The following is a 26,169-nucleotide window of genomic DNA, read 5'->3' as shown; positions in this document are numbered from 1 at the left end:
ACAGGTTTTCCTGGCTGTCCTTCAGCAGCACTGTGATTCCAGAATAAGGCATGGTCAAAATCCACTGGAATCCCCTGTGGCCAGTATGCCGCAGTCTGCCATTGGCTACTGGGATCAGCTCTTGAACTGCCCCCAGCTTGTTTGTTCTTCATTGGAATTAACTGAAGTTAAGCAAATAAAGCAGCAAAACCTATTGGTTAGAGCAGGGGTCTAGGAGTCGGGCATTCCTGCGTTCTGATTCTAGCTTTGACACTTGCTGAGGCAAGTCGCGTCTCCTTTCTCTGTCTGTTTCCCCCCATCTGTAAAAGGAGGATAATAATTCTAATGTTTTATTATTGTCACGGCAGTGGCACCCAGAGGCTGCCAAAGAAAGGTCAGGCCCCCATTGTGCGAGATGCTGTGCATGCATGTGACAAAAAGATGGTCCTTGGCCCAGATTGCTTCTACTGGCCTCCCTTGTGGGAGGCGGGGGAGGTGAGACTTAAATTCCTCTTTGTGAAGTGCTTTTGAACCGTAAAGTGCTGTGTGTTATTATTTAATGTACAATGACTGGGACCAGATTCCTCGATGCCTGTTTGTCCAATAGCTGCTATAGCGCCGGACAGCTGGTGGGCATGGGAAAACAGGAAGCTGAAACCCACCACAGATGTACATGGCTTGTAGATGTATGAGGTGAAGAAAAATGACTCAGGCTTCCTCATACCTTCCTGGATTTAAAATCTCTAACTAGGGACAGTGAGGGTGGGGAGGGGAAACAAAGATCTACTTTTTAACTCAGTCTGAATATTTAAAATGCTCCTTACCCTTCCTCTGCCAGTGTGTCCTGCCCCACCTCTCCTTACGTTTTCTTCCATTCTATCCCAGGTCCCCGCAGTGCCCTTCTTAGCCCACTGTTCCACACTCACACACTCTGCGTCTTAAATCTGACTTCTGCCAAGCTCCTTTGGGCCATCCTTTTAAAGAAGGGCCCCAAAAGGAGTAGGAGAACTTGTGGTGGCAAGGTTGGGAGGCTAATGCTTTAAATAAACAGACAATAGAGAATACGCTGGGAGATCCGGAGGCAGGCTTGAGTTTTAGACTACCAGCTCCTGGAGGCAGGGACCACATTTTCTGTTGGGTCTTGTATAGCACATTATCATCATTTGACTAATAATGAATAATAATAATTATTAATAAATGTATTGTGGTAGTGTCAGGACTAGAGCCCCATTGTGTTTGGCACTGTACAAATAATAACACAGAAAAGAGGGCTTGGAGAACACAGAGTGGAAAAGGTCCAGATCCTCAAAGGCATTTGGGGTTTAAACGTCCACAGAAATCAGTGGACGTTTAGGAGCCTAAATACCTTTGTGGATCTGGGCCAAAATAACTATTTTGCTAAACAGTGGGCCCATTCTTCCTAACCACGGACAGTTTGCAGCATGGACTCATGTCTCTTCAGGGCTCTGCCACTCTCCCGCAGGATGACGTACCCTTTTTTTAAAAGCCACCAACTCTTATCAGATCGATAAGGCCCAATCAATGGTCTTCCCTTCTAACGAAGTGTTGGGTTTGTTATCTGGGCAGCTGGCACCTAACAGGAGGCAGCTTCATATCTGTTTATTGTAAAGAAGGGGAAGCAAACTGCAGGCTGGGGACAGGCGGTGGGATGTTTACTGTCAATACAGCAGGAGAGAGAAAGGAAATATAAGGCGCAGAGGCCATGGACTGCAACCCAAATGAGTGATCTGAATGTAAACATAGCAGTACAGCTACAGAAGGAAAGTGGGTGGACTGACCTCGACAAGGGAGTGTTTCTCTGTGTTTTGAAAGGGTTTATAAATGATCTAGTTAAGAGTTAGAAAACAGGGAAGTGTTTGTGGCAATCAGAAAAAAATGCTGGGCAAGAAAGCTCTGAATCCCCAACCGAGTCTGAAAGGTGCTTCGAATTCAGACCAAAGGCAAAGCAGTGTTTGGGATTTTTTATATATGTATATATGTTAAGAATCACCATTTTAAAATAATAATAAAACCAGAGCTTGAAAAAAATAATTGGACATATTTTTTCCTAGTAAGTTGAAACACATTGTAACACAAAACGGAAAAAACAAGCAAACCTCCCAGCTTGTCTCCTCTCTTCTCCATCCACAGAGGAATTAGGTGGTCTTGGGTTTGCAAGGCAAGGAAGGCTGCAGACCAAAAGCTGGAAGTGGTTCTGAAACACTCATAGCCAAGCAAGAGAATAAAATTTAAATTTTGGAGCACAAGGAAGAACATCCTACCATGAAACCATTCACAGAAGAAGATGTGGAATTTTACATTCAGAATAAGGTAAGTCTTTGAATGTATGCCTCTTCTCTGTCTCCACAAGTAGGGATGATCTTGAAAAGTTCAGAATTCAAGGGTTGGATGCTTGTCTGACTCTTGAGTCTTTGGACAAAATGAGGCTTAAGTATCATGATAATAAGATTTCTAGTGACATTTCCAATGCTTCCCTTTCAGAATCTTAGCAAAGGGTTTGGTTTGGTGGCCTCTTAGCTTTTCCCTACATGGTCATCCTGTCCCACTCAAAAAACAGTTTGTGTTTTGGGCTCTGTCCTCCAAACTTGGAATTTCAAATGTGGTCACGGCTGGAGTTGTTTGTGTTTAGACCTAGGAGAGATTCTGGGGCTCATCTTCATCCAGCCAAAAGCCCAGATTTGATAGAAGCAGGGCCAAAAATATAGCAGCAAGGTAGTCTCTAAGAAAGATAATGCATTTGTTCAATAATTAGGGGAGAGGTGGATAATACTAGAACTCACCTAATCTTTTTCCTAAACCTCAGATGCTTATCTAAACAAGCCATCTAACCTTTTTAAGAGAGCTAGGCAGGAACCAGGTTTCAATTTCATGGGAAATGCTCCAATTTTTGAATTTTTTTTCTGTTCTGAAATGGACCAAGCCCCCCCAAAATTGAAATTGCCTGCACAATCAGAAATTATTTCAGGTCAATCAAAATGTTTTGCTCCAATTCAACATATTATATACCCAAATTCAACAAAAAGTCATATTAAACAGAAAAGCGAGGCTTCTGTTTCAAAAAAGTGGAAATGTTTTGCCCTTATCAGAACTCTGTTCATTTTTTTCTAAACTAAGGATCACTGACATCAACATGTTTTTGCAAAATGTTTCACTTTTGACAAATTGGTATTTTTCCAATGGAAAAATGTTCCATCGGAAAATTTGCAGCCAACTCTGCCAATTAGTACTTCTCGCTGTAAAGATTTCTGTTGCAGGGTGACATAGGAGCCGGAGGGCACGGTTGTGCTTAGAGAGATTTGTGGTAGTGTACTGCCTCATATGCAGTGGTACCAAGCACCAGAGGTAGCATTTAAATGAGGCCCAGAGAATTTTAGGTTCCACCAGAAGCTTCTCATCCCACAGAGAGCAACTTTTTCCCAGCAGCCTCCTAAGTGAGAAAGACAAGGTTTCAGTTAATAATCATTATTATTATGTATTAAATTATGTCCCTTCACAGTCTGTTTGTTAAAACTTATAATCATTCAATGAGCCAGCACAGATACCATGTAATAATTTATGCATGTTAACTTAAATGGCTTTTTACAACTGAGTCTATTAAATGTATGGATTCTTCTATCCACTCCTCCGTCATTGATCTTCCTCCCCGGGGGGCAGGGCAGGAGCCAGCCACCAGCCTGCCTGCAAGCTACTGCCTGCTTTTTTTCTGAATCAGTATTGTTAACCCACTCCTGTAGCAAAGAAAAAAATCCAAATATGTATTGGATGGAGATGGAGGGATGAATTAGACCCAGCCCCAACTTGGTTCCAGATCCCAAACCAAACCCGTTTTTGATATCCAAAATATTAATACACTGGTGTTCAGTTTTTAACATTTGCTTTGACACTACCGAAGCTTGGATCTGGAAAGGGAAACACCAGTATATGGCAAAAGAGGCTGTTCGGTGCAGTGTTTTATAACTGTGATGGGAAGTGGCAAACATCAGAGATCACACAGGAAAGCCGCTTCTCCCAAGACCTCCATCCTGTTTCTGCAGACCTAAGAGATTCTGGAGCCTGAGGTTCATCTATTACTAGATATAGTAATAACCACCATGGCCCTGGTGAGTTTTCAGACACACAGTACTCTAACGAAGAGTGAATCAGTGGCAGCTAAGGTGCAGAGGTCAGAGGAGGTGACTGGGAGAGTAGACCTGGCTTTTATTCTTGTTTCTGCCAGTGACTTACTGTGTGGCCTAAGGGGAGTCACTTCCGCTCGCTGAGCCTCAGTGCTGTTACTTCAAAATGTTGCGATTTCAAATCTGCAAATCGTTTGGTTGGGATTTTTGGCTGCAGGTTCTGGTTGGTTTCATTTTCTCCCAATTAGTTCTGCTAACGCTGGCTGTTGAGTTACTGCTGGGCGTCTTCCTAACTGTCTCTATCCTCCTCCTATAAGATCAGGCACTGAGATGAAGGGAAGTGCAGTGAATAGTTCTCACCCATCATCCTGCATAATCATCCCTGGCTGGAGGAGTAATTAAGCATATGTTAATTAACTTACTTAGTAGTAGCAATGAACTAGCCTCAGAAGGGTTCGGTATGGATTAGCCTGCATCCCATATTGACAGATGTGTGAGGATCATGTGTGGAATATGCCGGTGTCCTTCACTAGGCATGGTCTTGTATTTCCTTCTGTTAAACCCTGAATAATTGACTCTGGCCTGTATCTGGTATCATCCCTGTATGACCCTTGCACTTGTGCTGGTGTGGGATGGTTCATATTGGTTCTTATTTATCTGGTTTGCCCATCCTGCACCTCAGTTCGTCCTCTACCTCCTCTGTTTCACTGAAACTGATGATAATCAATATTTTGGCTGATACTGCTTGACTGGAGGGAGAGTACAGCAAGGCATGAACTTCCCGTGAGAGCTTGTGGTTGTGGTTACCGCTGAGATCAGCACAGAGGAGGAACTTCAGCACCCTTTAGGAATGGAATTGCTCCTATGCTTCACACATGCCAAGTTCAGACCAGTCAGTTGAGCTGTGTCAGCCTACGCCAGTGTTTTCTGTCACAGCATCAGTGGGCTTGACCCAGCAGAGAATACTTGAGCTACGCAAGCTCCTAGGAGACTGCAGTTCCTGGATCAGTGACTGGCTAGCCTACACAAAGGAAAAGCTGGGTAGTCTTAGGCCAAAACCAAAATCGGCCAAAGAATGGAAAAATTCCAAGATAATGAATTCTCTGCCTACTCTTCCATACTGTAATACATTGCTGAATGGCCTTATCTACTTTAGAACCTCCAGCCAGAGCTCCATTATCACCAGATGGAGTAAGCTGGCAATTATTAAGAGAACTCTAAACCTTTATTGCCCAGAGTTCTGTACTCACATGCGTGTGCACACACAGGCGCACACATATTTCAAAATGCCCCAGGTTCAGGTGATCTCTTGGCTGGAGATAGATTGTTTGCAGTCAGTCATGATGTAAAGTTACTTGCTTGATGTCTACAGGTGGAACGGCGACACCACCTGGTATCTAAGACAGTGGATGAGGTGCAGAAGATCATCCAACAGCTGACCTCAGCAATCAGCTACAGGGATACGCGATTTCAGGCCATCTCCAACTCTGGTGTGCACAACGAGAATTTTAGGGTAAGGGTGAAAGGTTTAGTGTACCGTCTGGTGAGCTGCATGCAATGAGTTGGTGGTTCACCCCTGTTCATAGTGGGCAAGTCTCCCTATCACAAACAAATACCATAATTGGCACATTGTCATCTTTGCTGGCAGTCTCAGCAGAGAAGCCATGGTCTGAAGGGACTGTGGAGACTGAATTCCCTTGTTACTGCTACAGGAGGATCTGGCAAGGCAAGATTAAGGAGTTGGGTAGTTTGCCTTGCTACTGCTGCCGTGTGTAACATGGATAACCAAAGGACTTCTGTCACCAGGGGAGGTCTCAGAGATTTTACTCATAAGCTGGAATTTTTCCATTTTCATCATGATGATGTAAGCTTGATGGTGTTGTGACAAAGTTCCTCCTCTACCTTGATGGGTCCTGTGCTTATTGACAGATTTGCTCACCTCAGTGATCCTCCCCACAGTCTGGATCAGCTCCTCCTGTGTCTGATCAGGAGTTGGGAGGTTTGGGGGGAACCCAGGGCTGCTCTCTACTCTGGGTTCCAGCCCAGGGCCCTGTGGATTGCAGCTGTCTATAGTGCCTCTTGTAACAGCTGCATGACAGCTACAACTCCCTGGGCTACTTCCCAGTGGCCTCCTCCAAACACCTTCTTTATCCTCACCACAGGACCTTCCTCCTGATGTCTGATCACGCTTGTACTCCTTAGTCCTCCAGCAGCGCACCCTCTCACTCTCAGCTCCTTGTGCCTCTTGCTCCCAGCTGCTCACATGCACTTCCTCTCCTCTGGTTCCCCCCCTCCCTGACTGGAGTGAGCTCCTTTTTAAACCCAGGTGCCCTGATTAGCCTGCCTTGATTGGCTGCAGGTGATCTAATCAGCCTGTCTGCCTTAATTGGTTCTAGCAGGTTCCTGATTACTCTAGTGCAGCCCCTGCTCTGGTCACTCAGGGAACAGAAAACTACTCACCCAGTGACCAGTATACTTGCCCTCTACCAGACTCCTGTACCCCACTGGTCTGAGTCTGTCACAGTGGGAAAAGTGAAACTTCCCCCTGGATTAGACTGTCAGATACCCACCAAAATAATAATGTTCACTCTCAACTCTGCCAGTGTGAAGACTGGTTATTTCACGTGGCTCTTTAAGTCAAAAATATATCAGTTTAATAATGAAGAATAATAATAAATTTGAACAGACCCTTTCATCGGAAGAGCATTATGTTACTATAGTTATGCATTATAGACCCCATTACTGAAATGCAGCCACTTCTAGGGTGGAACAAAGCAACTGAGTAAAAGCACAGAGCAATCTTTGCAATAGTTTGGGGCAGAAAGTGAAAAAAAAATACTGTATGTAATTGAAGCTTCAGCGGGCATTTGGGGAAGCAGAACGTTATTACCTGAGTTGGAATTTAGCTATGCTCTGGGGCACACAGTCTTAGTCATTCTTAGGTCATTTTTGAAATATGGCATCTCCAGCAGCACAGTACTCCACGGCAACAGTATTGATCCACAGAGAAGAGTGCCACATTCTGAACCACAAACACCACTTGGTGCATCATTCAGCTGCTCCTCCATATTGACCTAGATGAATTCCGCTTAACGTGTGAGATGTGGCAAGATCCCAGTCCAAAATGGAATGGCTGCTGAAGCCTGCAAAAAAGCAAGATAATCTTTTTGGGGGGAGTAATCAGGAATTACTATAGGTAAACTTGATCTGCCCAAGTGAGACCCTGAAAACTTAACTATCTATAAAGTGGCCAGTGTATCATCCATATTTAACTAAATCCAGTGCTAAAAATCTGCATGTTATAGTTAAGTTTTGGGGAGGGGGGGACGGGGAAGGGGATATAGCTGTTTGTTAACTATATTGTGTAGGAATGGAGTTTTAAAAGATGTATTTATAAGAAATTACAGTTAGCTCAGGGCACTACCTACTCCTGCTTCCAAAACAAAGCCCATAAAGTTATTGCTGTGACTGCCTCTGGGAGAGTAATATGGTTGAAAAGATGTCAAAGCACATGCCAGTCTGTGTTTGATGCTGGGAGTGAACAATGGGATGGATCACTCAGTGACTGCCTGTTCTGTTCATTCCCTTTGAAGCATCTTCCACTGCTGGAAGACAGGATATTGGACTAGATCAAAATGGACCATTGATCTGACCTAGTATGTCCGTTCTTATGTTCCTTTCAGTAGAACTTTTGGGGTGTTGCTTTTGGGAACAGGAATCATTTAATATGGTGGGATTCCAATTGTTGGGAAGATCTAGACATCCATGTTGTACTTTAAGTATTCCTAACTGTGTTCTTCCAGAAATAGACCTGGAGAAGAAACTGTTTTCCTGTCTTGGGAAGATTTTTCCAGATTTCCCATCCTGAATCAAGACAAAAAGTCAACGTTTGCAAATGTTCACAAACTAAAAATCTGGGGGGAGGGAATTAGTTTACATCAACTGAAACATTGATAAAATAGAAGATTTGTTTTGATTTTGACCTTTTTATTTTAAAAACTATTTTTAGTGTACATGAACTTCAACCTGAAAATGAAAAGTCATGTTGAACAAAAAAAATGGAACTTTTCATTTCAACAATTTCAAAACTCTTTCAGAAAAATTTTCAAGAGGAGGAATTTGTCGAAACTGACCCTTTCTAGTTTTGACAAATTGGCATTTGTCAGATGATTTTGTTGAAGAATTACTGAACAGTCCTACCCAGAAACTGTTCAGTGCAAGTATGTCAAAGGCTCTTGCCAAAGCAAATCTCACCTGTTCCCAGTAGCCAGATGCTCCAGTGTGGACATGGTTTATTCTTCAGAAAAGGGCCTTATTTTCATCTCCCTGCCCAGTATTTACATTGTTTATTTCCTGTGCCTGCCAGTGGGAGTTCTTCAGAGATAGCAGTTATAACAGGCCCAAGAATGTGACTTTATTACAGGTCAGAATTTCAGAAAAAAACAATTACAGGTAAGTAATCACCTCATATACCCAACGAAAAGGGAACATACCCCATGATTGTCGTCAGGAAATAGTACTCTAGTGGCTACATCTGTCCAGTTGGTGGATTGCACAGGGAGAGATTTAATCAGGTCTCAAGCCTTTCACATACAGGGTCACTGATTCAGATATTATTGCCTATACAAAAGGAGTCCAGGGTCTCATTTCAGTTCCTAGTGGAGATATTCCAGATTGCAAAACCACCATCACACAGTTGACACCATGTTGGTGGCCTCAACACAGTTCCTATGGATTGAACAAGCTGTAGAAATGGGACTCCCTTCCCTGAGTCGGAGTGATCAATCTGGGGCACATGGGACAGCTTGAGGGGTGTTGGTGAGGCAGAGTTGGGCAGCTTAGCTCCCTCTCCAGAGCTGTCAGTGTGGCACTTCCCACCAATGTATTAGCTCTGTGGACAATAGCTGGGCAACCTTTTCTTTATTATTAGGCTCGGCGGAAACTCCAAAATGCTGCAAGAACTAACTGTATGGCACATGCTTTCTCTCCATGTTCTGTATACTTCTTATTTTCCTCTCTGCTTCTCTCAGGATCAGCCAGCTTTACTGGCCAAGTGGTCCGCTCTGCTTCGGGGGAAACGCCCATTCCACCCATCTGTCCAGGTACAAATACCTCACACCGACTCCTCCAAACAGTTGCCCCCATGCCTGCTTCATCCTCACCATCCCTCTTCTCCAGATACAAGATCCCTCACCCACATAGCCAGTCTCTTCTCTGACCTTCCCAGCCTCCTTGCAAGGGAGCTCGGAGCACAGGACCTTTTTTTCTAACTGACTACTTCTCCTTCTTGCTATACCCTAAGGAATGCTTTGCATTTTGCCTGGAGCCCAAGGGCTGGGCTGAATCTAATTTGCATAACTTTAGCAACTGTTTTTAATATAGAGGAATGGGCCACAGACTACATGTGCCAGCATAGATTGCTCTAGTTTGCTCCCAGTGACTGCTCAGATAAAAGTGGCACCTGGCATGCTGAGGCTTGTAGTACATACAGGCTGCACAGAAGGTCCATATGAAAGACAAAGGTGGGTGTGAGTTCTATTCAGCCAATGGGCTGAAATGTGAATGCACCTATTCCGTTATTGCTAACTCTTGGGATTCTGTCTGGAGTCTTTTGATATTTGGTGTTTTCTGCTAAAGCCCCATCTGCAGGAGTCTTGTGATTCCATGAGACTCCCAGATTTCATCTAAAAAAAGTACATTTCTAGTGCTCACGGTTGTAGAGAAAAGCTTGAAAACACGAAAGGCAAATATAAAGAACCTCCCAGATCATTACTATTTTGTTTAAATCTCATGATCTCTTATGGCTCGACTCATGATTTTTGAAAGTTTGGCAATGTGGTTGTTCAATATACTGGGGCTTGCTCACCCCATCTCCAGCCTTCTGAACTGTGAGATTGATGTATGATGAGCCAGCACAGATTCAATGCTGTGTCATTCACTGAGGCCCTGCTGTTATTTTAAGCCCAATTTTTGAGGTAGGAGTGATCACGTGGCACAAAGCAGCCTTGCCCAGAGGCCATGCACGCACAGATTCTCTCCTATCCAGGACAGCTTGAAGAAGTGAGATTTTAAAATATCTCATTGAAACACACCACAGGAGAATCCTTCATCATGAGAGAGAGAGGCTTTACAACATTTTAAGAGTAATTCGAAGTGATGAGGGAATCTCACTTTGATTGAGCAAGGCTTAATCGTGGCTGAGTTCATATTAGGATCTGGGACCTTTGTCTTTGGCTCGGATCACTGGACCAGTTTTTCCTAGCCTGAGGATCGCTGATAATTCACTAGGAGGGGAGCATTTGTGGTTCCCAGGTGCATCAGAACAATTACGTTACAATCAGTGTGAGCAAGTAAAAGTAGACATCCTAGAATGGAAAAACGCTGGGAAAAATTTGATTCTGTCCTGCATGATTTTTTTCTGTGCAGATGTGATTAAGGAGATGCATTGTAAAATAAGCCAGTCATCCCATGAAAGCTGCTGCATTCTGTTCTTATGGAGTGTAGCATGTAGATCCTAAATTGGCTTAGCTGATTTTTCAATACCCAGAAACAAAAATATTTCTTGTGGGGTTCATTTTATTCTGAAATTTCCTATGGTGACTGTCCTCTTTCCTCCTCCTGTCTGATGAACTGGATTTGATTAAACAAAGGTTTCCACCGTTGCATTTGCAATTTCAATGCTTCCTGCTGGTGGGCTTTGTTTAAAAAGACCCTACTGTGTTCAGCCGCAACACCCTAAGTCAGTGGAGCTACCAACAGTGTTACGACAGTGCTTTGGCCCATTACTGCAGAATGGCGTAGTGTTTTGTTTACCTTGGGGTAACCACCTTCCAGCAATTGCTTTCAGTTTAGATTCTGTTTCTCTAGTAGGTTTTCCCCTAATAATGTCAGGCTGAGTTATGATTACTGATAAGCAAAGCTGAAAAGCTTCAGAGTTCAGACTGGTAAACGTCTTGATGTTTTAGCCACGTTGTTTGGGCCAAGAGAGCCAAAATGGTTCAATACTCCAAAAACAATGTTAGGAAACAATTGTTCAAATTCTGAGTAGCTAATAGGTTTGACTATGTTCATTCCCCTGCTAATTCACTAGTCATAAAGAGCTTTTTATAGGAAAATGGTTGTTCTTCATATGAAAACTATATTGATATGCAAGCAAGACTAGTGGCTATTGGTTATTTATCAACTTGTTTATTACACTCATGTTTTAAAAGTTTGTCACCCAATCAAAGAGCAGAAACAATTCCATGTGACATACGTGACCAGGCTACTGGAGTCTCTTCCTGGCTCTGCCACTGACTCACTTTGTGGCCTTGGGAAAGTCATTTCACTTTTCAGCTTCCCCATCTGTCAGATGGGGACAATATTTCCCTACCACAAAGCAGTCTGTAAAAGGCTTATTTTACTAATGTCTTTAAGGGACTTTGGGATTCGTGGGTGAAAGGGGCTAGAGAAGTGAGCATTGACATTATTATTACTACTAACAATCTCTAGGCCAATCTCTAGAAATAATACTTAGGCAATAATTTGCACATATCTTGCCTTCCGTCCTAGCATCTCTCTCTGTAACTGCATCTTTTGCAATTGCAGATCTAACCATGGAAGTTTATGGCTCCAACAAAGGGTGAGGAGGGGAAGGTAACAAATCAGCCAACGGTGTTCCAGTTTGATGTTGGTAGCATTGCCCGTGATGGTCACTTCAGCTTCCTTCTAATGACAGTTTTCTCATTTTGTGAACCTAAATAGCACATAGCTGACACATTCTAGCCTCTAGCCTTATTCTAAGACAGTGTCCTAGCCAGATAGGCTCCACTTGGAGCCTATCTGCACTGAGCTGCTTCCATTCCAGTGTGACTTTCCCTTTTTCTCAGAAGCCCCAGTGATTCTACCTGCTGTGACCATGTTCCCCGTATCCAGGTTGTAAATCTGCCCTCATTTCCTCTCTCAATCTCTCTGAACTCTTCCAGGTCTTAGCACCCAGCCACTTCCTCATCACAATCCCACTGCGTGGCCTGACAGGGTACCGGGAGCGCCAGGTACGGCACTGGCGGTATTACACCGTGCATGGGGCAAAGCTCCTTTCCCCAGTACGGGACCCAGAGGAGCTGCAGCAGTGGCTGGAGGTGGAGCAGTTCTCAAAGAGCCTACAGCAGTGGCATGAGACAGAGGTGAACATCGAAGGTGACCTTGTTCCAGCCAAGGTCCTTGCCATCTTCAGGGAGTTGATGGAGAAGTCAATTACCTCCTGTAACCTCTCCAGTGAGTTGAGTGGGAAAGGTGTGAAGGGAATCTGTCTCTCAAGCGCAGTCCTCTGATAGGGAACTGTGATCACTACCCATAGCGGGTGTTTGGCCACTTGCCTCACTCCTTGTGAACAGAGATTGGCTCACACACCCCAGAGCTGAGAAGACTCTGGCCCATGATGAAGATGAGGTCCATTTGCACAAGTAAGATCTCTCGACCCAGGTTCAGATTACAAGCTCTCAGTGCTCAGGGATGTTCGGATTCTGTTATGAATTTGGACCCCGTCCTCCCTCAGCACCACCCCAAAAAAGCAACCAACATTGTCTTTTGCCTAAATTTTCAGAAAATAACCTGCTTTTCGCTGGGCCAGAAACTATGTGGGTCCGATAGGCCTTCTAGGCTTCTCCAGCCCAAGCTGCAGAGCTTCCCTGGGGTGTCCTTGTGCCCTCTGCAGAGGGCAAGCACTGGTACCTCTTGCCTGCAAATGTCTTTAAATGAAGGCAGCTGAGGTTGAAACCTGTGTCAATGGCCAGTTGGTGTTTAAGTCTGTTCCTTTCTGGGCCTAGACCAACCAGAAAGACACTCTGTGATGGTGTGGATGAAGGTTAGGACAGTGAATGGGGAGAGGATTGGGAATGGTACTGGGAGGCAGGGGCATCCCCAGGTACTTTTGACATGGTACACCCCAGGGCTCCCTGCTGCCCTCTCCCAGACAGCTCTCCCATGGGGGCACTCACCGCAGCTCTTGAGGCTGTCACTGAGTGTGTCCCGTGGGCAGAGCAGAGGGGACGTGGGCTGCTGTGGGGTGAGGCTGTGTAGGAGCCTGGTGCAAGAGCCAGCCCCGTGGCAGTGGTGAGCAGAAGCAATGCTGGCTGTCATGCTGCTCCTTCAGGTTTGGCCCCATGGCCATTCAATTATGGTGGGGTTGAGAGAGTGGCAGGGCCAAAAATGAGTGAGTGACGTTGTGACCTGGTGCATGGGGGTTGCAGCGCCGCTCAAGTTTGGATGCAGGGGTTGTGGGGCCAAACCTGAGTGGTGCTGCAACCCCCGTACACCATGTTGCAATGCCGCTCACTCAGTTGTGGCCCTGCTGCCCTCCCATGATGATGCAGGGACGACGGGGTCAAACCTCAGTGAGCAGTGGGGCAACCAGCAACCAAGCACCACTGCTTGGAGGTGAATATTCCCCAAGAGAAGCCTGAGGCTTTCATAGCTTTGCAGCTTGTGATATTGAGCAGCTGGGTGGCAGATCTTCTCCTTTGAGCAAAACCCTTTGTTATCTTTATTCAGACTTTAGACCAATACTGGCTATGCCCAGGCTGTTCCCACCCCATCCTGCTTTGAGGTAATGTCATGGGGGGTCACTTGCAGCAAAACTGCTGCTACCTCTCATAGGCAGCTCCAAAATATGTGTTTACATCCCAGCCTTCCATACAAAAGAAACTGAAGAATTGATTGCAGATGTGATGTGCTTTGTGCTGTGTTTTAAACACTCCTTTAGAACTGTGGCTGCAGTCACTTCTAACTGCTAGCTTAAGGGAGGTCACCTTAATAATAATAATCATACTTCGCAATTGTCATCTTTGAAGCACTTTACTGGCTTCAACTTATTAAACCCACACCCTCTGGTGTGAGTAAGTATTATTATCTCCATTCTTTAGCTGGGGAAACTGAGGCACATTGTTTGTATCTTGTCCAAGGCTGACCTCAGACCATGCTTCCTGTCTTCTAAGGACAACTTTACCTTTCAGTGGGATGACAGTGCATTCCAGCATTGCAAACGCACAGATGCAACTTTCCCTACCCAGATGTAACTCTGGATTTTGATCTTGCAAGATCCTGGAGAGACCTGTTAAAATCAAACCCAGTGTTCAACCAATTCATTTAGCAACTCATTCCTATAGCAAATATTTATTACTATTGAGGGGGATGGAATAGTGAGAAATAAAAAATCCCACCCCCAAGCAGATGCTATGGCTTGGCAGAAAAGTCAAATGTTTTGTTTTCTTGCCTCAGATATTTTACTTATGTGGAAAGCAACGTGTCAGGGTGAAAACCTAGCATTCTTTAAAGGAACAGCTCCCAAACTGTTGGTTCATCAAAGATGTCTGGGCATATGGTGCTGTCTCCTCTGGAACGTGACAGATGGCAGAAGAGATGGACTGAAGTAGGACTGTGTGCTTAACTGTTTTCAAATAGGGCAAACTCTGCCAAAGACAGCTTAAGTTACCCGAACACTTCCCTGATATCACTGTTGCCTCTTTGCTGCGCAGTAGCAGATTTGGAGGCTTTGCAGTGCCTCAGTTTGCCATTGTCACTTCACACGGGTCAGACTGCCCACTGGACTTGGCTTCCATGTAAGTTCCCAGCCAGACCAGAGTATGCCTAACTCACACAATATCCTTAATAACCACTGGGGCAGAGATAAGCCTCACAACAGAGTTCATGGATCTGGACTTCCCCTAAAGATGAGGAGGTCTTTGAAGCTGAGGTTTCAGTTGAGACCCTTCTCTACTCAGACTGTGGCTACGTCTACACTACAGCATAAAATCGAAATTACTAAAACCGGTTTTATAAAACCGATATTATAAAATCGATTTTATGCGTCCACACTAGGGCACATTAATTCGGTGGTGTGCGTCCATGGTCCTAGGCTACCATCGATTTCCGGAGCGGTGCACTCTGGGTAGCTACATTAAAGGAATGAGACCAATAACTTCGATTTCCGTCCACACTAACCCTAAATCGATATAGTAATATCGATTTTAGGGTTACTCCTCTCGTTGGGGAGAAGTACAGAAATCGATTTTAAGAGCCCTTAAAATCGATTTAAAGTGCCTTGTAGTGTGGACGGGTATAGAGTTAAATCGATTTAATGCTGTTTAAATCGATTTAACTGTGTAGTGTGGACCAGGCCTCACTGAGCTCCCTTGCTTCCTCTTGTGTCAGTGGGTTGTTGATGTTTAGGTTGCAGCAATTCTGCTCCTCTTTATCTTAGGCTGGTCTTACGATTTGCTTGGCCCCACACAAAGGGTCGAGGTTGAGGGGGAAACAAGATGTTGAGTTGCTGCCTCCTCCTCCTCCTCTTGTCCTGGTGCCCCAGGGGGATCTAGGTGGTGAGTTGTTTTCTTCGGTCCCATTGTTGGAAAGTGAGAGTTGAAGCAGGCCCCTGAGCAGCAGGGTTCACAAGGGATACAGAGCCCCAAACGGCCTCTTGCTTGGCCTGAGCAGAAGGTCAGCCGTGTCTTTATCATCTCCTCTCGTCGTTCCTTCCCAGGTAAAGTCAGTATTCTGGAGAGTTTCAGCTCGGTGGTTCGAGTTGCTGTGGAGACACCAGACTCCCAGGTAGAGGTGGAGCTGGTCCCTACTGTGGAAATCCCAACCTGCTGGCCTGAGAAAGCCCAGTGGCCCCGCTGCTTCAAGCGCTGGCCTCCCCAGGAGAAAGTGCAGTGCATCAAGGTACAACGCAGGGGGCGCAGGAGGGGGACTTAAAGGGCCAGTAACGCTGTGAAAGGTCTGACCATATTGTCGAAAACCTCTCACAACTGGGAGCTGGGAAACCTGCTGGAACTCTCAGAAGATATCAGTGTTAAATGGTTCTGAGCAGCACAGAGGCCGAGGCACACCCTTGTCAGGGTGGCTTGACTCAAATCAGAACAGCAGAATTTTCTACCTGCTTGTTACTCACTTGGCACACATGTAAGTAATGACAAGATGCAAAATGGGGAGAATGAGCCTTTTATGGGGAGGATGAGATACCAGTTTCCATCAGGCACTGAGAGCTTTGTTGACTTCCATAGTCTGCAGCTAATGCTCCCTGGAGGACGATGAGCGCCAAGCAGTCAGTACTGGATTTCCAATTAGTGGCATCAGTCTCTTCCTAGGTGGGTCAGTCTTAAGGTTTCAGATCGCCCTGTTCTGTATCTGTCTAAAATGATCTTCCTGACCTGAAATCAGACCTAGAAAGAGCTTGAGAAAGTCATGCTTCTTAAATGCCCGGAAGGGCTACTTTCTTTAGTAAAAACATCTGTATACTTAGAAATGCTTATAAGTGTACTAGTTTTCTCTAATATTAGTGTTTGTGAATCCTGTGCAGGTTTGATAATGTATGGAACAGTATAGACAGATGTTTTGCAAGACTCTCCATGCCTCTCCCCCCCGCTCTGCCAATGCCACTCAGTCCTGACCAGCACTATCCTGGTAGTTCTGGTCTTATCACTCTGCCTCTTACTGTCACACACACCCCCGCCCTTCTCTGCACATGCCCCTCAGTCTCGTCCTGCCCTGTACATGGTGAGTCCTGTCTTACTCCACTGGCAGAGCTCTGACCACCTCGGTCCTGATGTAGTGAATCTCCTCCTGCTGTTCTAGTGCAGGATTTCCCATGTAACTCAATTGTCTTTTCATCCTGACCTGCAGTGGGCCCTGCTGTGCCATTACCACATTCCCAGACAGTTCTGCCAGTGCAGCACTGCTTACAGCTCTCCCTTCTCCTTTGGAGCTGGGTCTCTCTGGGGTGAGGAATAGCCACATGTGAGGAACTGGCCTGGTTTGATGTGGACAGACATTCACTGGGAATTAGGAAACCCAAACTTGCTGTCCCTTGTACCTCAGTCCTATTGGCATCCAGCGGGGGTGGGCGGGCGAAGCCCGCCCACTTCTAAAGGGCCTCCCCCCAGCCTAAGGGGAGGACCCACAGGTCTGGGACACCAAATAATTACGGGGGACAACTAATGAAAAAACCAGGATCGGGAGTGAGGTCATAGGGCTAAACGAAGGGAACCCGATGGGGACACCGAGCAGAGAACCCCGGACAACGCCCACTGCTCCTCGAAGACGTCAAGGGAGCCAGTGGACGCCGCCCAGAGGAACTCTGCCCGGATGCGTGAGCAGACGGAGGAACGGAAATAGGCCCTACAGTCGCAGGAAATCCCGTCGGCCAACCTCCTCTCCCTGGTGTTGTAGATGATCAGTTTGGCCAGGGCCAAGAGGAGGTTGAGAAGGAGATCCCGCGACTTCGTGGGGCCACGGATGTACCTCAGTCCATAATGCACAACCAGGTCTCAAGAGGTAACAGGCAGGTGCAGGTGCAGTGGATTCTTCCCTTATCCTCCCTTCATGCTGCTCTGAAGATAAGTTTGCATCCCCCCCTTCGTAACTTTCCCCCATTCTTCTGCAGTCATTTGGCTTTAATCTCCTGGCCCGCTCCAATTACCACTGGCAGCTGGACTTCTCCCGAGCTGAGCGCATGCTGATCGAGGGCCTTGACGAGGACGGTGGCTGCCGCATGAAGTGCTTCCGGGTCATGAGACAAATGAAGGAGGATGTCTGGTGTACAGGAAATAAGCCAATCCTGACGACCTATCACCTACAGGTGTGTATAGCAGGCAAGAGTGGCGAGGTCAGCAGAGAGGAGTTTAGGGCGGGGTGGGGGAATATACTGTCATTAGGAGAGAGCAGCAACCAAACAGTGTCTTTGCTGGGGATGCCTGTAGCAACAATTGTAATACAATAATTGGCCTAAGTGACTATAGCTCCCCCCAGCTAACACCGAAGGTAACAACCCTCACCACATTACTCTCTTTTCCTTACATGGTGTGAGAATTGCTAACACCGAAGGTAACAACCCTCACCACATTACTCTCTTTTCCTTACATGGTGTGAGAATTGTTGTTTATCTATATTCCATACAAAAATATTATGTTAAAAGAACATTGTGGTTGCACGGTTACAGGTAAACACACAAAAGTCAGGCAGTCTCAGCATTAAGGCTGCCCATGCTACCTTAAGTCCACATATGCATTACAATACAGTTTTCAACTGCATGATCACACACTATTTCTTGGCCAATATCATATATTATACTCTATGTTCCCTGCTACACCTAACCCACTTTGCATTTCTACTGAGACTTCTGTCTGAGGAGCTCAAAGTTTTTACCCGGTCATGCTCACAACACCCTCTCTGAGGTAGCAAGGTAGGTACAGCGGTAGGAAACAAGCACAGAAAGGGGAAGTGGCTTGCCCAGGGTGACACAGTGCATGCCGGTGGTGGTGGTCACTGGATCCAATCCTGCCGAGGTCAGTAGTGACTGAAAATTGTTCCCAACGGATGGCTGTTTGTTGGCCTCGCTAAATGAATTTGGTGGGTCTCACTCACCAGCCCGTGGTGAACTGGTGTCCACATAGTAAAACCCATCATTGGTATCCTTGTTGGCCTGGTAATTAGAGAGGAGGGCCAGGATTGATTTAGCATGATCCCTCTGTGTGGGACGCGGGGGTAAAGTGACAAGAGACGCTTGCGTTGCCATTGCCTTCAGCCTCCAGGGCGTCACTCCAGCACTTTTCATCAGCAGTAAAATTACCTTTGCTAATTGTGTGAATCTTTGGCAGCATCCCAGTAACATCTCTCCTTCCTCCTCCCCTTCTATCTGCCTCCTGCAGATGGTGCTGTTCTGGACGTGCGAGAAGTACCCACGAGCCAAGGACTGGCGCTGCTTCCGGGAAGGCTTCCTGCGCATGGTGAAGAAGCTGCACAAGTGCGTGAGCCAGCACTTCCTCAAGCATTACTTCATTAGGGGCACCAACCTGCTCAAGTATGCCAACACCAGTGACCTGGACCTAGTGGCCGGCAAGCTCGCCGTCTTCCTGGAGAACCCCGTGCTCTGCCTGGACTGAGGCAGGGAGAACCTGATCTCTCAATCTTGTTTTACACCCTGGTCCCTCTTGTTGCCTGTAGTTGTTCTGCCCTTTCAGTAGATGCTGTGACTTTGAACCTGAGACGTGTGGCACGTGCAGTATGGAAGAGACGAGTCAAACTGAAAGCAGTGAGAGGACAAAACTATCTAGAGGGTTTGCTTGATGCCCAGTCATTGCAATTTGCTTTCTACAGCTTGAGCTGCCTGTCTTGGAGTCATTGCCATTCAAATCCCCAAAACAAGCCAGACCAGATACTGCCCCACTGTTTGTCACTAGTCCTGTGGCTCATGGGCCAAAATGCAGAGTGGTCTAGTGGTAAGAGCCAGGGAATAGCAACCAGGACACCTTACTCTGCCACCTACTTGCTGTGAGACTTGACTCCTCTATACTGCCTCCTTGCCCGTCTGTAAAATGGAATTAATACCTACCTACCTGACAGCATTGTTGTGAGACTGAATGAATGTTTGTACAGTGCATTGAGAGATGCAGATTGAAACCTCGGTACAATCACAAGGTGTTATTGTTACAGCCAGTCTGTCTCACCTCCCTCCACAATTAAATGTGGGTCCCGCCCTCACTGTAAAGAGAGTTTAATTGGTAAGTGTTGAATAGTCCAGTTACTGTTTTTTGCCCCTCCCTCATGGTCTTTTTCTCTCAAGTTTTTCTTGAGGCAGGCTCCCCGGGTTTGCCTTTGCCACCTGTGCTAGTGCCATGCCGTCAGCCCCCTGGCGGTGTTTGCTGTGACAGAGCTCTCAAGCACACATGGCTCTGCCCAGCTGTCTGGGGGATGAACTGATCTCTCACCTTTTAGCACCTGTATATTTTTGGGTGCTGTTAGAGACAGAAGGAGCATTTTTTCAAAGGTTCCTAGTTGCAGAGGATTCCAGAGCTTTCTATAAATAATATATAAAAAAAATAAAGTGCTAGTGTTCTGAGAAAAGAAACAAAAAGAGTTCTAAAGTGAATGTTGTGTTTAATGTTATTAAATTACTCAAATTACAATAAAGTGTTTTATTTTCTACTACCGTAAATTGCTGGCTGGATTATAACATGCTCACATAATTTAAAAAGAAACCTTCTCTTAGCTATCATGGCCAGGGAATTATCCTGAGCTCTGCTCTAGCCTCTTACACTCTTTTCGTGTGATTTGGATGATTTAGTTGGTGTTGGTCCTGCTTTGAGCAGGGGGTTGGACTAGATGACCTCCTGAGGTCCCTTCCAACCCAGATATTCTATGATTGTAAGCTCTTTGGGGCAGGGTCTGTCTTTTCATGATGAGTGCATACAGCACCCAACACAATGATCCTTGATTGGGGCAGCGAGGCCTACCACAATATAGATAATAGTTAAGGCTGTCGGCTAATCGCAGTTAGCTCACACGATTAACTAAAAAAATATTAATCATGATTTTAGAAAGTAATCGCAATTAATTGCAGTTTTGATCGTACTGTTAAACAATAGAATACCCATAGAAATGTATTCACTATTTTTGGATGCTTTTCTACATTTGCAATATATTGATTTAAATTACAGCACAGAATACAAAGTGTTACAAATATTTGCACTGTAAAAATGATAAACAAAAGAAATAATATTTTTCACCTCATACAAGTACTGTACTGCAATCTCTTTATGGTGAAAGCACAACTTACAAATGTAGATTTTTTTTTGTTACATAACTGCACTCAAAAACAAAACAATGTAAAACTTTAGAGCCTATAAGTCCACTCAGTCCTACTCTTGTTCAGCCAATCGCTAAAACAAAGAAGTTTATTTGCATTTGCGGGAGATACTGCTGCTGGCTTCTTATTTATGTCACCTGAAAGTGAGAACAGGTGTTCGCATGGCACTTTTGTAGCCAACATTGCAAGGTGTTTACATGCCAGATATGCTAAACATTCATATGTCCCTTCATTCTTCAGCCACCATTCCAGGGGACATGCTTCCACGCCGATGACACTTGTTTAAAAAAATGTGTTAATTAAATTTATGACTGAACTCCTTGAGAGAGAATTGTGTTTCCTGCTGTTTTACACAAATTCTGCCATGCATTTCATATTATAGCAATCTCGGGTGATGACCCAACATATGTTGTTCGTTTTAAGAACACTTTCACTGCTGAATTGACAAGATGTAAAGAAGGTACCCATGTGAGATTTCTAAAGATAGCTATAACAATTTCAGAATCTGAAGTGTTTTCCAAAATCTGAGAGGGATGAGAGGTGTGGAGCATGCTTTCAGAAGTCTTAAAAAAGCAACCCTCTGATGCGGAACTACAGAATCTGAACCATCAACAAAGGAAATCAACCTTCTGCTCGTGGCACCTGACTCAGATGATGAAAGTAAACATGCATCAGTCCACTCTGCTGTGGATTGTTATTGAGCAAAACCCGTCATCAGCATGGACACATATGCTCTGGAATGGTGGTTGAAGCATGAAGGGACATATGAATCTTTAGCACATCTGGCACGTAAATATCTCGCAACACCGGCTACAGCAGTGCCATGTGAACACCTATTCTCACTTTCAGGTGACATTGTAAACATGAAACGAGCAGCATTATCTCCTGCCAGGGCCATCCCTAGCTATTCTGGGGCCCTACGCAACCCCTACCCCCCGCAGGGGGTGGGGGACGGGCCTCCGTGGGGGAGGAGTGGGCCCCAGGCCTCTGGGGGGGTGGGTTGGACCACCTCCAGCACTCACCAGCAGCACGGCTGGGGTTAGGTTGCTGCACATCCGATGCTGGTGACTGCAGCCCTGGCCCTACTGCAGAGCTCAGGAGAGTGGGGGCGGGGCTGGGCAGGAGTGGGAAGAGGTGGGGCTGGGGCAGGGGCAGAGGCCCTGGGGAAGAGCCAGAGCAGGGGCTGGAGCAGCACGCAGCTGCGTACTTTGGGTATGGGTAAGGATGATCCTGTCTCCTGTAAATGTAAGCAAACTTGTTTCTCTGAGTGACTGGCTGAACAAGAAGTAGGACTGAGTGGACTTGTAGATTCTAAAGTTTTACATTGTTTTATTTTTGAACTCAGTTTTTTGTACATAATTCTACATTTGTAAGTTCAATTTTCATGATAAAGAGATTACACTATAGCACTCATGTTAGGTGAATTGAAAAATGCTATTTCTTTTGTTTTTCAGCACAAATATTTGTAATAAAAAATAAATACAAAGTGAGCACTGTAATTTAGTTACAACTAATCAGGAAATAGATCTTGGAGTCACCGCGGATAGTTCTCTGAAGACGTCCACGCAGTGTGCAGCGGCAGTCAAAAAAGCAAACAGGATGTTAGGAATCATTCAAAAAGCGTTAGAGAATAAGACAGAGAATATCTTATTGCCCTTATATAAATCCATGTGTAAAGGAGTGGACTCACCACTGTGGCGCCTCCTGCTGGACTGTTCCAGGAATTAGCTTGTTCCAGCTTCGGAGTGCCCTCTGCAGGCCGGTGATCCACCTGTCCTCTGGCCCCCATGTCCCTCCCTGGACTCCACTGTCTCTGTAACTGGAGTGCTGCCCCTGGCAGTACCCATCAGTCTTAGGGTCTCCCCTCCCCGGGGAACCCCCACCCACTATTCCCACCTCGCCTCCAGTATAAGGCTACTGCCAGTCATCATCTAGCCCCCACGCCCTGGGGCAGACTGCAGTATCAGCCTACTCATCACTGGCAAGGTTGGGTCCGGACCTGCTGCCTTTGCCTACCCCTGGGCTGCCATCTGCAACCCCCAGTACCTGTTAGCCCAATGCTAGGCCATTCTTATGTTCTTATGTACACTTTATATTCCATGTTGTAATTCAAATCAATGTATTTGAAAATGTCGAAAACATCCAAAAATATTATTAACAGTGCGATTGTGTGATTAATCGTGATTAATTTTTTTAATTGCTTGACAGCCCTAATAATAATCTGTTTCCAGCTCCCTCCCCTCTCTCTCTTTCCAGTCCCTCCTTCTCAAAGGCCATCTCTGATCCAGCTCTCTCTCATATCCAAGGCTGCTTTTCACCTATGTCTGGCCCTCTCACACCCTCTCTCCCAAACTCTCACTTCAGTTTTAACTTTGATAACATCACTGACATGACAAGGAATACAAGTGTCGTCCAAGTTAACAGCCCTGCGTGTCTGCCTCGAAGGAGGTCTCATGGATTTGATAGGCTCATTTTTGTATTGCTGTCCATTTCTCAGGTGGTAGCAGGATACCATCATTCTCTGTCCTCCAGTTCCATCCTCCCGCCCCAGATGGCTCTTTTTCACTGCCAGCCCCTTTTCCCCAGAACTCGTTCTGTCTTGTTTAAGGCAGTCCCCCTCCAGCACCTGCCTGTCTCTCACCTTCTCTCAGCACTCATGCTGGGAAGGGAATTCAATATGGGTTGGATAAATCAGGTCTCCGTTACCAGGACCAACGAAGATGACTCTGCCTGATGTGATCACTACACTCGGGGAAAATTTGTTTCATCTCCATGATCGGTCCTTCCCTGTGGGTCTTTTCAGACCTTCCCCCTTCAGCATGCATGGTATGCACATCTCATGCAAGCATGCAGCTTCTGCTTATACAGGAGTCACTACTGCTCCTTCAGTGTTTTTCTTGTCATCTCCACCACCCTTTATAATTCTGCAAAGCTGGGAGAAGGGTTGTATTCAGTTACAACCTCTCCTCTGCCCAGTCCCCAGTTGGAGAGAAGAATGGAAATGGGGAGCTTCCAAAATGGCTATAAAGAGACCTGTCCATTCACCACACTGGCCTCTTCCCCCATCCTACAGTCACCCACACAGTGAAGATGAAGAGAAGATGACAATAGGGCTGCAAAGAACTTGAAAAGTGATGTAAGGGGCTGGAGAACACCAAGTTTCCACCTATATTGGTAATTGTGGACTTGCAGCACCCTCTATCATCAAGTTGTGGTGTGGCCAGGAATTCTTCTTATATAGGCCTTGGCTACACTGGTGATTTACAGCACTGCAATTTTCTCGCTCAGGGGTGTGAAAAAAACACCCCCTTGAGCGCAGCAAGTTACAGGGCTGTAAAGTGCCAGTGTAAACAGTGCCCCAGCACTGCAAGCTAATCCCCATGGGGAGGTGGAGTACCTACAGCGACCACACTCGCACTTCAAAGCGCTCCCGTGGGAGCGCTTTGAAGTTTTGAGTGCAGCCAAGCCCTAAGTCTGTGTTTTCTCTCTCCTTGATTTATAAATGGAAGCAACGCACCTTTGAGTTTGTTCAAGTCTCATAGTTCAGAGCACAGGGTTGAGAGTTTGGCCATTTATCAAATCCAGTTCTTTAGCCTTTGAGGTTTGCCCCATGCCTCTTTCTCAGACCGGGCCGGTGCAACCATTTAGGCGATCTAGGCGGTCGCCTATGGCGCTAGGATTTGGGGGGCGCCATTTTCTTTGGCAGCGACTGCGGCAGGCGAATCTTCAGCCGCCCCGGTTGCCACCAGAATTTAGGAGGAGGGAGCTGGGGCAAGGGAGCGCAGGGATGGCTGCCTGCAGCAAGTAAGGGAGTGGGGGCAGCATGCAGGGGAACTCCCTGCCCCAGCTCACCCCTGCCCCGCCGCCTCCCCAAGCACGCCGTGGCTGCTTCACTTCTCCCGCCTCCCAGGCTTGCGGCGCCAATCAGCTTAGGTGCCGCAAGCCTGGAGGCAGGAGAAGTGAAGCAGTGATGGCGTGCTTGGAGTGGAGACGGAGCAGGGGTGAGCTGGGGCGGGGGGGGGGGTACCTCAGGGCGGAGGAGGGGAGCTGCTGGGTGGGGGGGGCACAAGGTGGAAGTTTTACCTAGGGTGCGAAACATCTTTGCACCAGCCCTGTTTTCAGAGGTGGGTAGGAACTACTTTTCCTATCCAATGAAATCTCAAAAAGGTTCAAAACTTTTTTTTTCCATTCAGCCCTGAGATGAAATCAAGAAGTTTCAAAAAAAGAAAAGACACCCAGCGCCACCCCATCAGAGTTTGGTTCAGCACAGGGATGTGAACATGGGTGTCATACAGTCCAGGTGAGTACCTTAGCCATTGGATCACAGAGTCTGTCCATTGCTTTTTGTGGCCCAGTGAATATTTTAATAATTTATACAAAATAGAACAACTCCAACAGGAGTGATTGATCAGGCCCTACTCCAGAATAGCCTTTTGGTTAGGGCACTCCTCGGCATAGGAGTAGTGGTGTAGACCAGAACAGTGCAGGAGAGGTCATGTTAAGCGGCGAATGCCATTTGGAGAAAGCCATTTTGTTCTCCATGCAGTAAAAGTGAAGGTATGCCTTTGCAGTGCAATCTGGCCCCACTACTGCCCAGTCTAGAAGAGAGCCAGGTTCAAGTCCCTCTTCTGTCTGGCTGACAGGAAGAACTTGAAGGTCTCCCAGGTGAGGGTTCTAATTACAATGTATTGCCTAATCTCTGAGATGCGCTCTGGTTTTGACCAGAAATTCCACCCTGGACCCAAGGCACCTTCCCAATGGAAGTTGCATCAAAGCAGATACGTTTCAAGCAAAAAGTGTCAGTTTTGACGCATCAGCGTTTTTTGACAAAATTTTTGTCCAAAAGTTCCCAATCAGCTCCCACTCATTAGCCTTTAGAAGACTGCCTGGGTGCCACATGGCTGACCTCTGTGTTTGGAAGGCTTGTCATGCGGGGAGCACTGGTCCCAAGTCAAGGAAGGCTTGTATTAGTATCCCGTGAGGCAGCTCAGAGCAGGGGTTTGTGTGGGGGGAATCAGGGCCTGTCCCACATCTCTGGTGCTAGGAATGAATTCTGAGAGCCACGGAGCTAGGCCAGGGGCCTCGTACCTATTGTACCACCACCCACAGAAGACGGACGTGGCGTCTTGTGGATGAAGGGCTTAGTGGTGGTCCTCTCCCTTCCCCCACCACTCATATGGAGCCTCTGCTGCTACGACACACAGCAGCGGTTTACCAATAAGCACCACTGCCATATGGTAATTTATGACAGGAAGTGAAGCAGACTGAATCCACTTGAAAGGGTAGAAGGGAGTTTAAGTAAGCAGAATGTCGGCCTGAACAATGGACTCTGATTAGGAGACCAGATTTGATTGTACTACTCTTATGAAAAGTAACTGTGGGATAACCTGTGATGCTATATGGAATATGGGAGACATTTCAGGATATTGTTGA

At 46.2% G+C, this 26,169-nt stretch overlaps 1 protein-coding gene across 5 annotated transcripts; it reads left to right on the top strand.

Annotated features, from left to right (window-relative positions):
* The first annotated feature begins 1,597 nt into the window (after window positions 1–1,597).
* Window positions 1,598–20,023, top strand: MAB21L3 (mab-21 like 3). Of its 5 annotated transcripts, none has more exons than XM_050960617.1 (7): window positions 1,598–1,733; window positions 2,131–2,310; window positions 5,488–5,628; window positions 12,080–12,371; window positions 15,634–15,815; window positions 17,536–17,730; window positions 18,800–20,022. In XM_050960617.1, exons 2-7 carry the CDS (start codon window positions 2,263–2,265, stop codon window positions 19,031–19,033), a joined length of 1,092 nt encoding a protein of 363 aa, XP_050816574.1. In that variant the 5' UTR covers window positions 1,598–1,733; window positions 2,131–2,262; the 3' UTR covers window positions 19,034–20,022. The 5 variants fall into 5 exon arrangements, with proteins under 5 accessions (XP_050816574.1, XP_050816565.1, XP_050816602.1 ...); XM_050960608.1 differs by having other exon boundaries at window positions 1,598–1,764; XM_050960645.1 differs by lacking the exon at window positions 5,488–5,628 and having other exon boundaries at window positions 1,598–1,764; window positions 18,800–20,023.
* Window positions 20,024–26,169: the final 6,146 nt, after the last annotated feature.

This window comes from Gopherus flavomarginatus, chromosome 1 (assembly GCF_025201925.1).
Source record: "Gopherus flavomarginatus isolate rGopFla2 chromosome 1, rGopFla2.mat.asm, whole genome shotgun sequence".
Classification (NCBI taxonomy): Eukaryota; Metazoa; Chordata; order Testudines; family Testudinidae; genus Gopherus; species Gopherus flavomarginatus.
The sequence above is the reverse complement of the archived record's forward strand: the minus strand, read 5'-3'. Positions and strand labels throughout refer to the sequence as shown.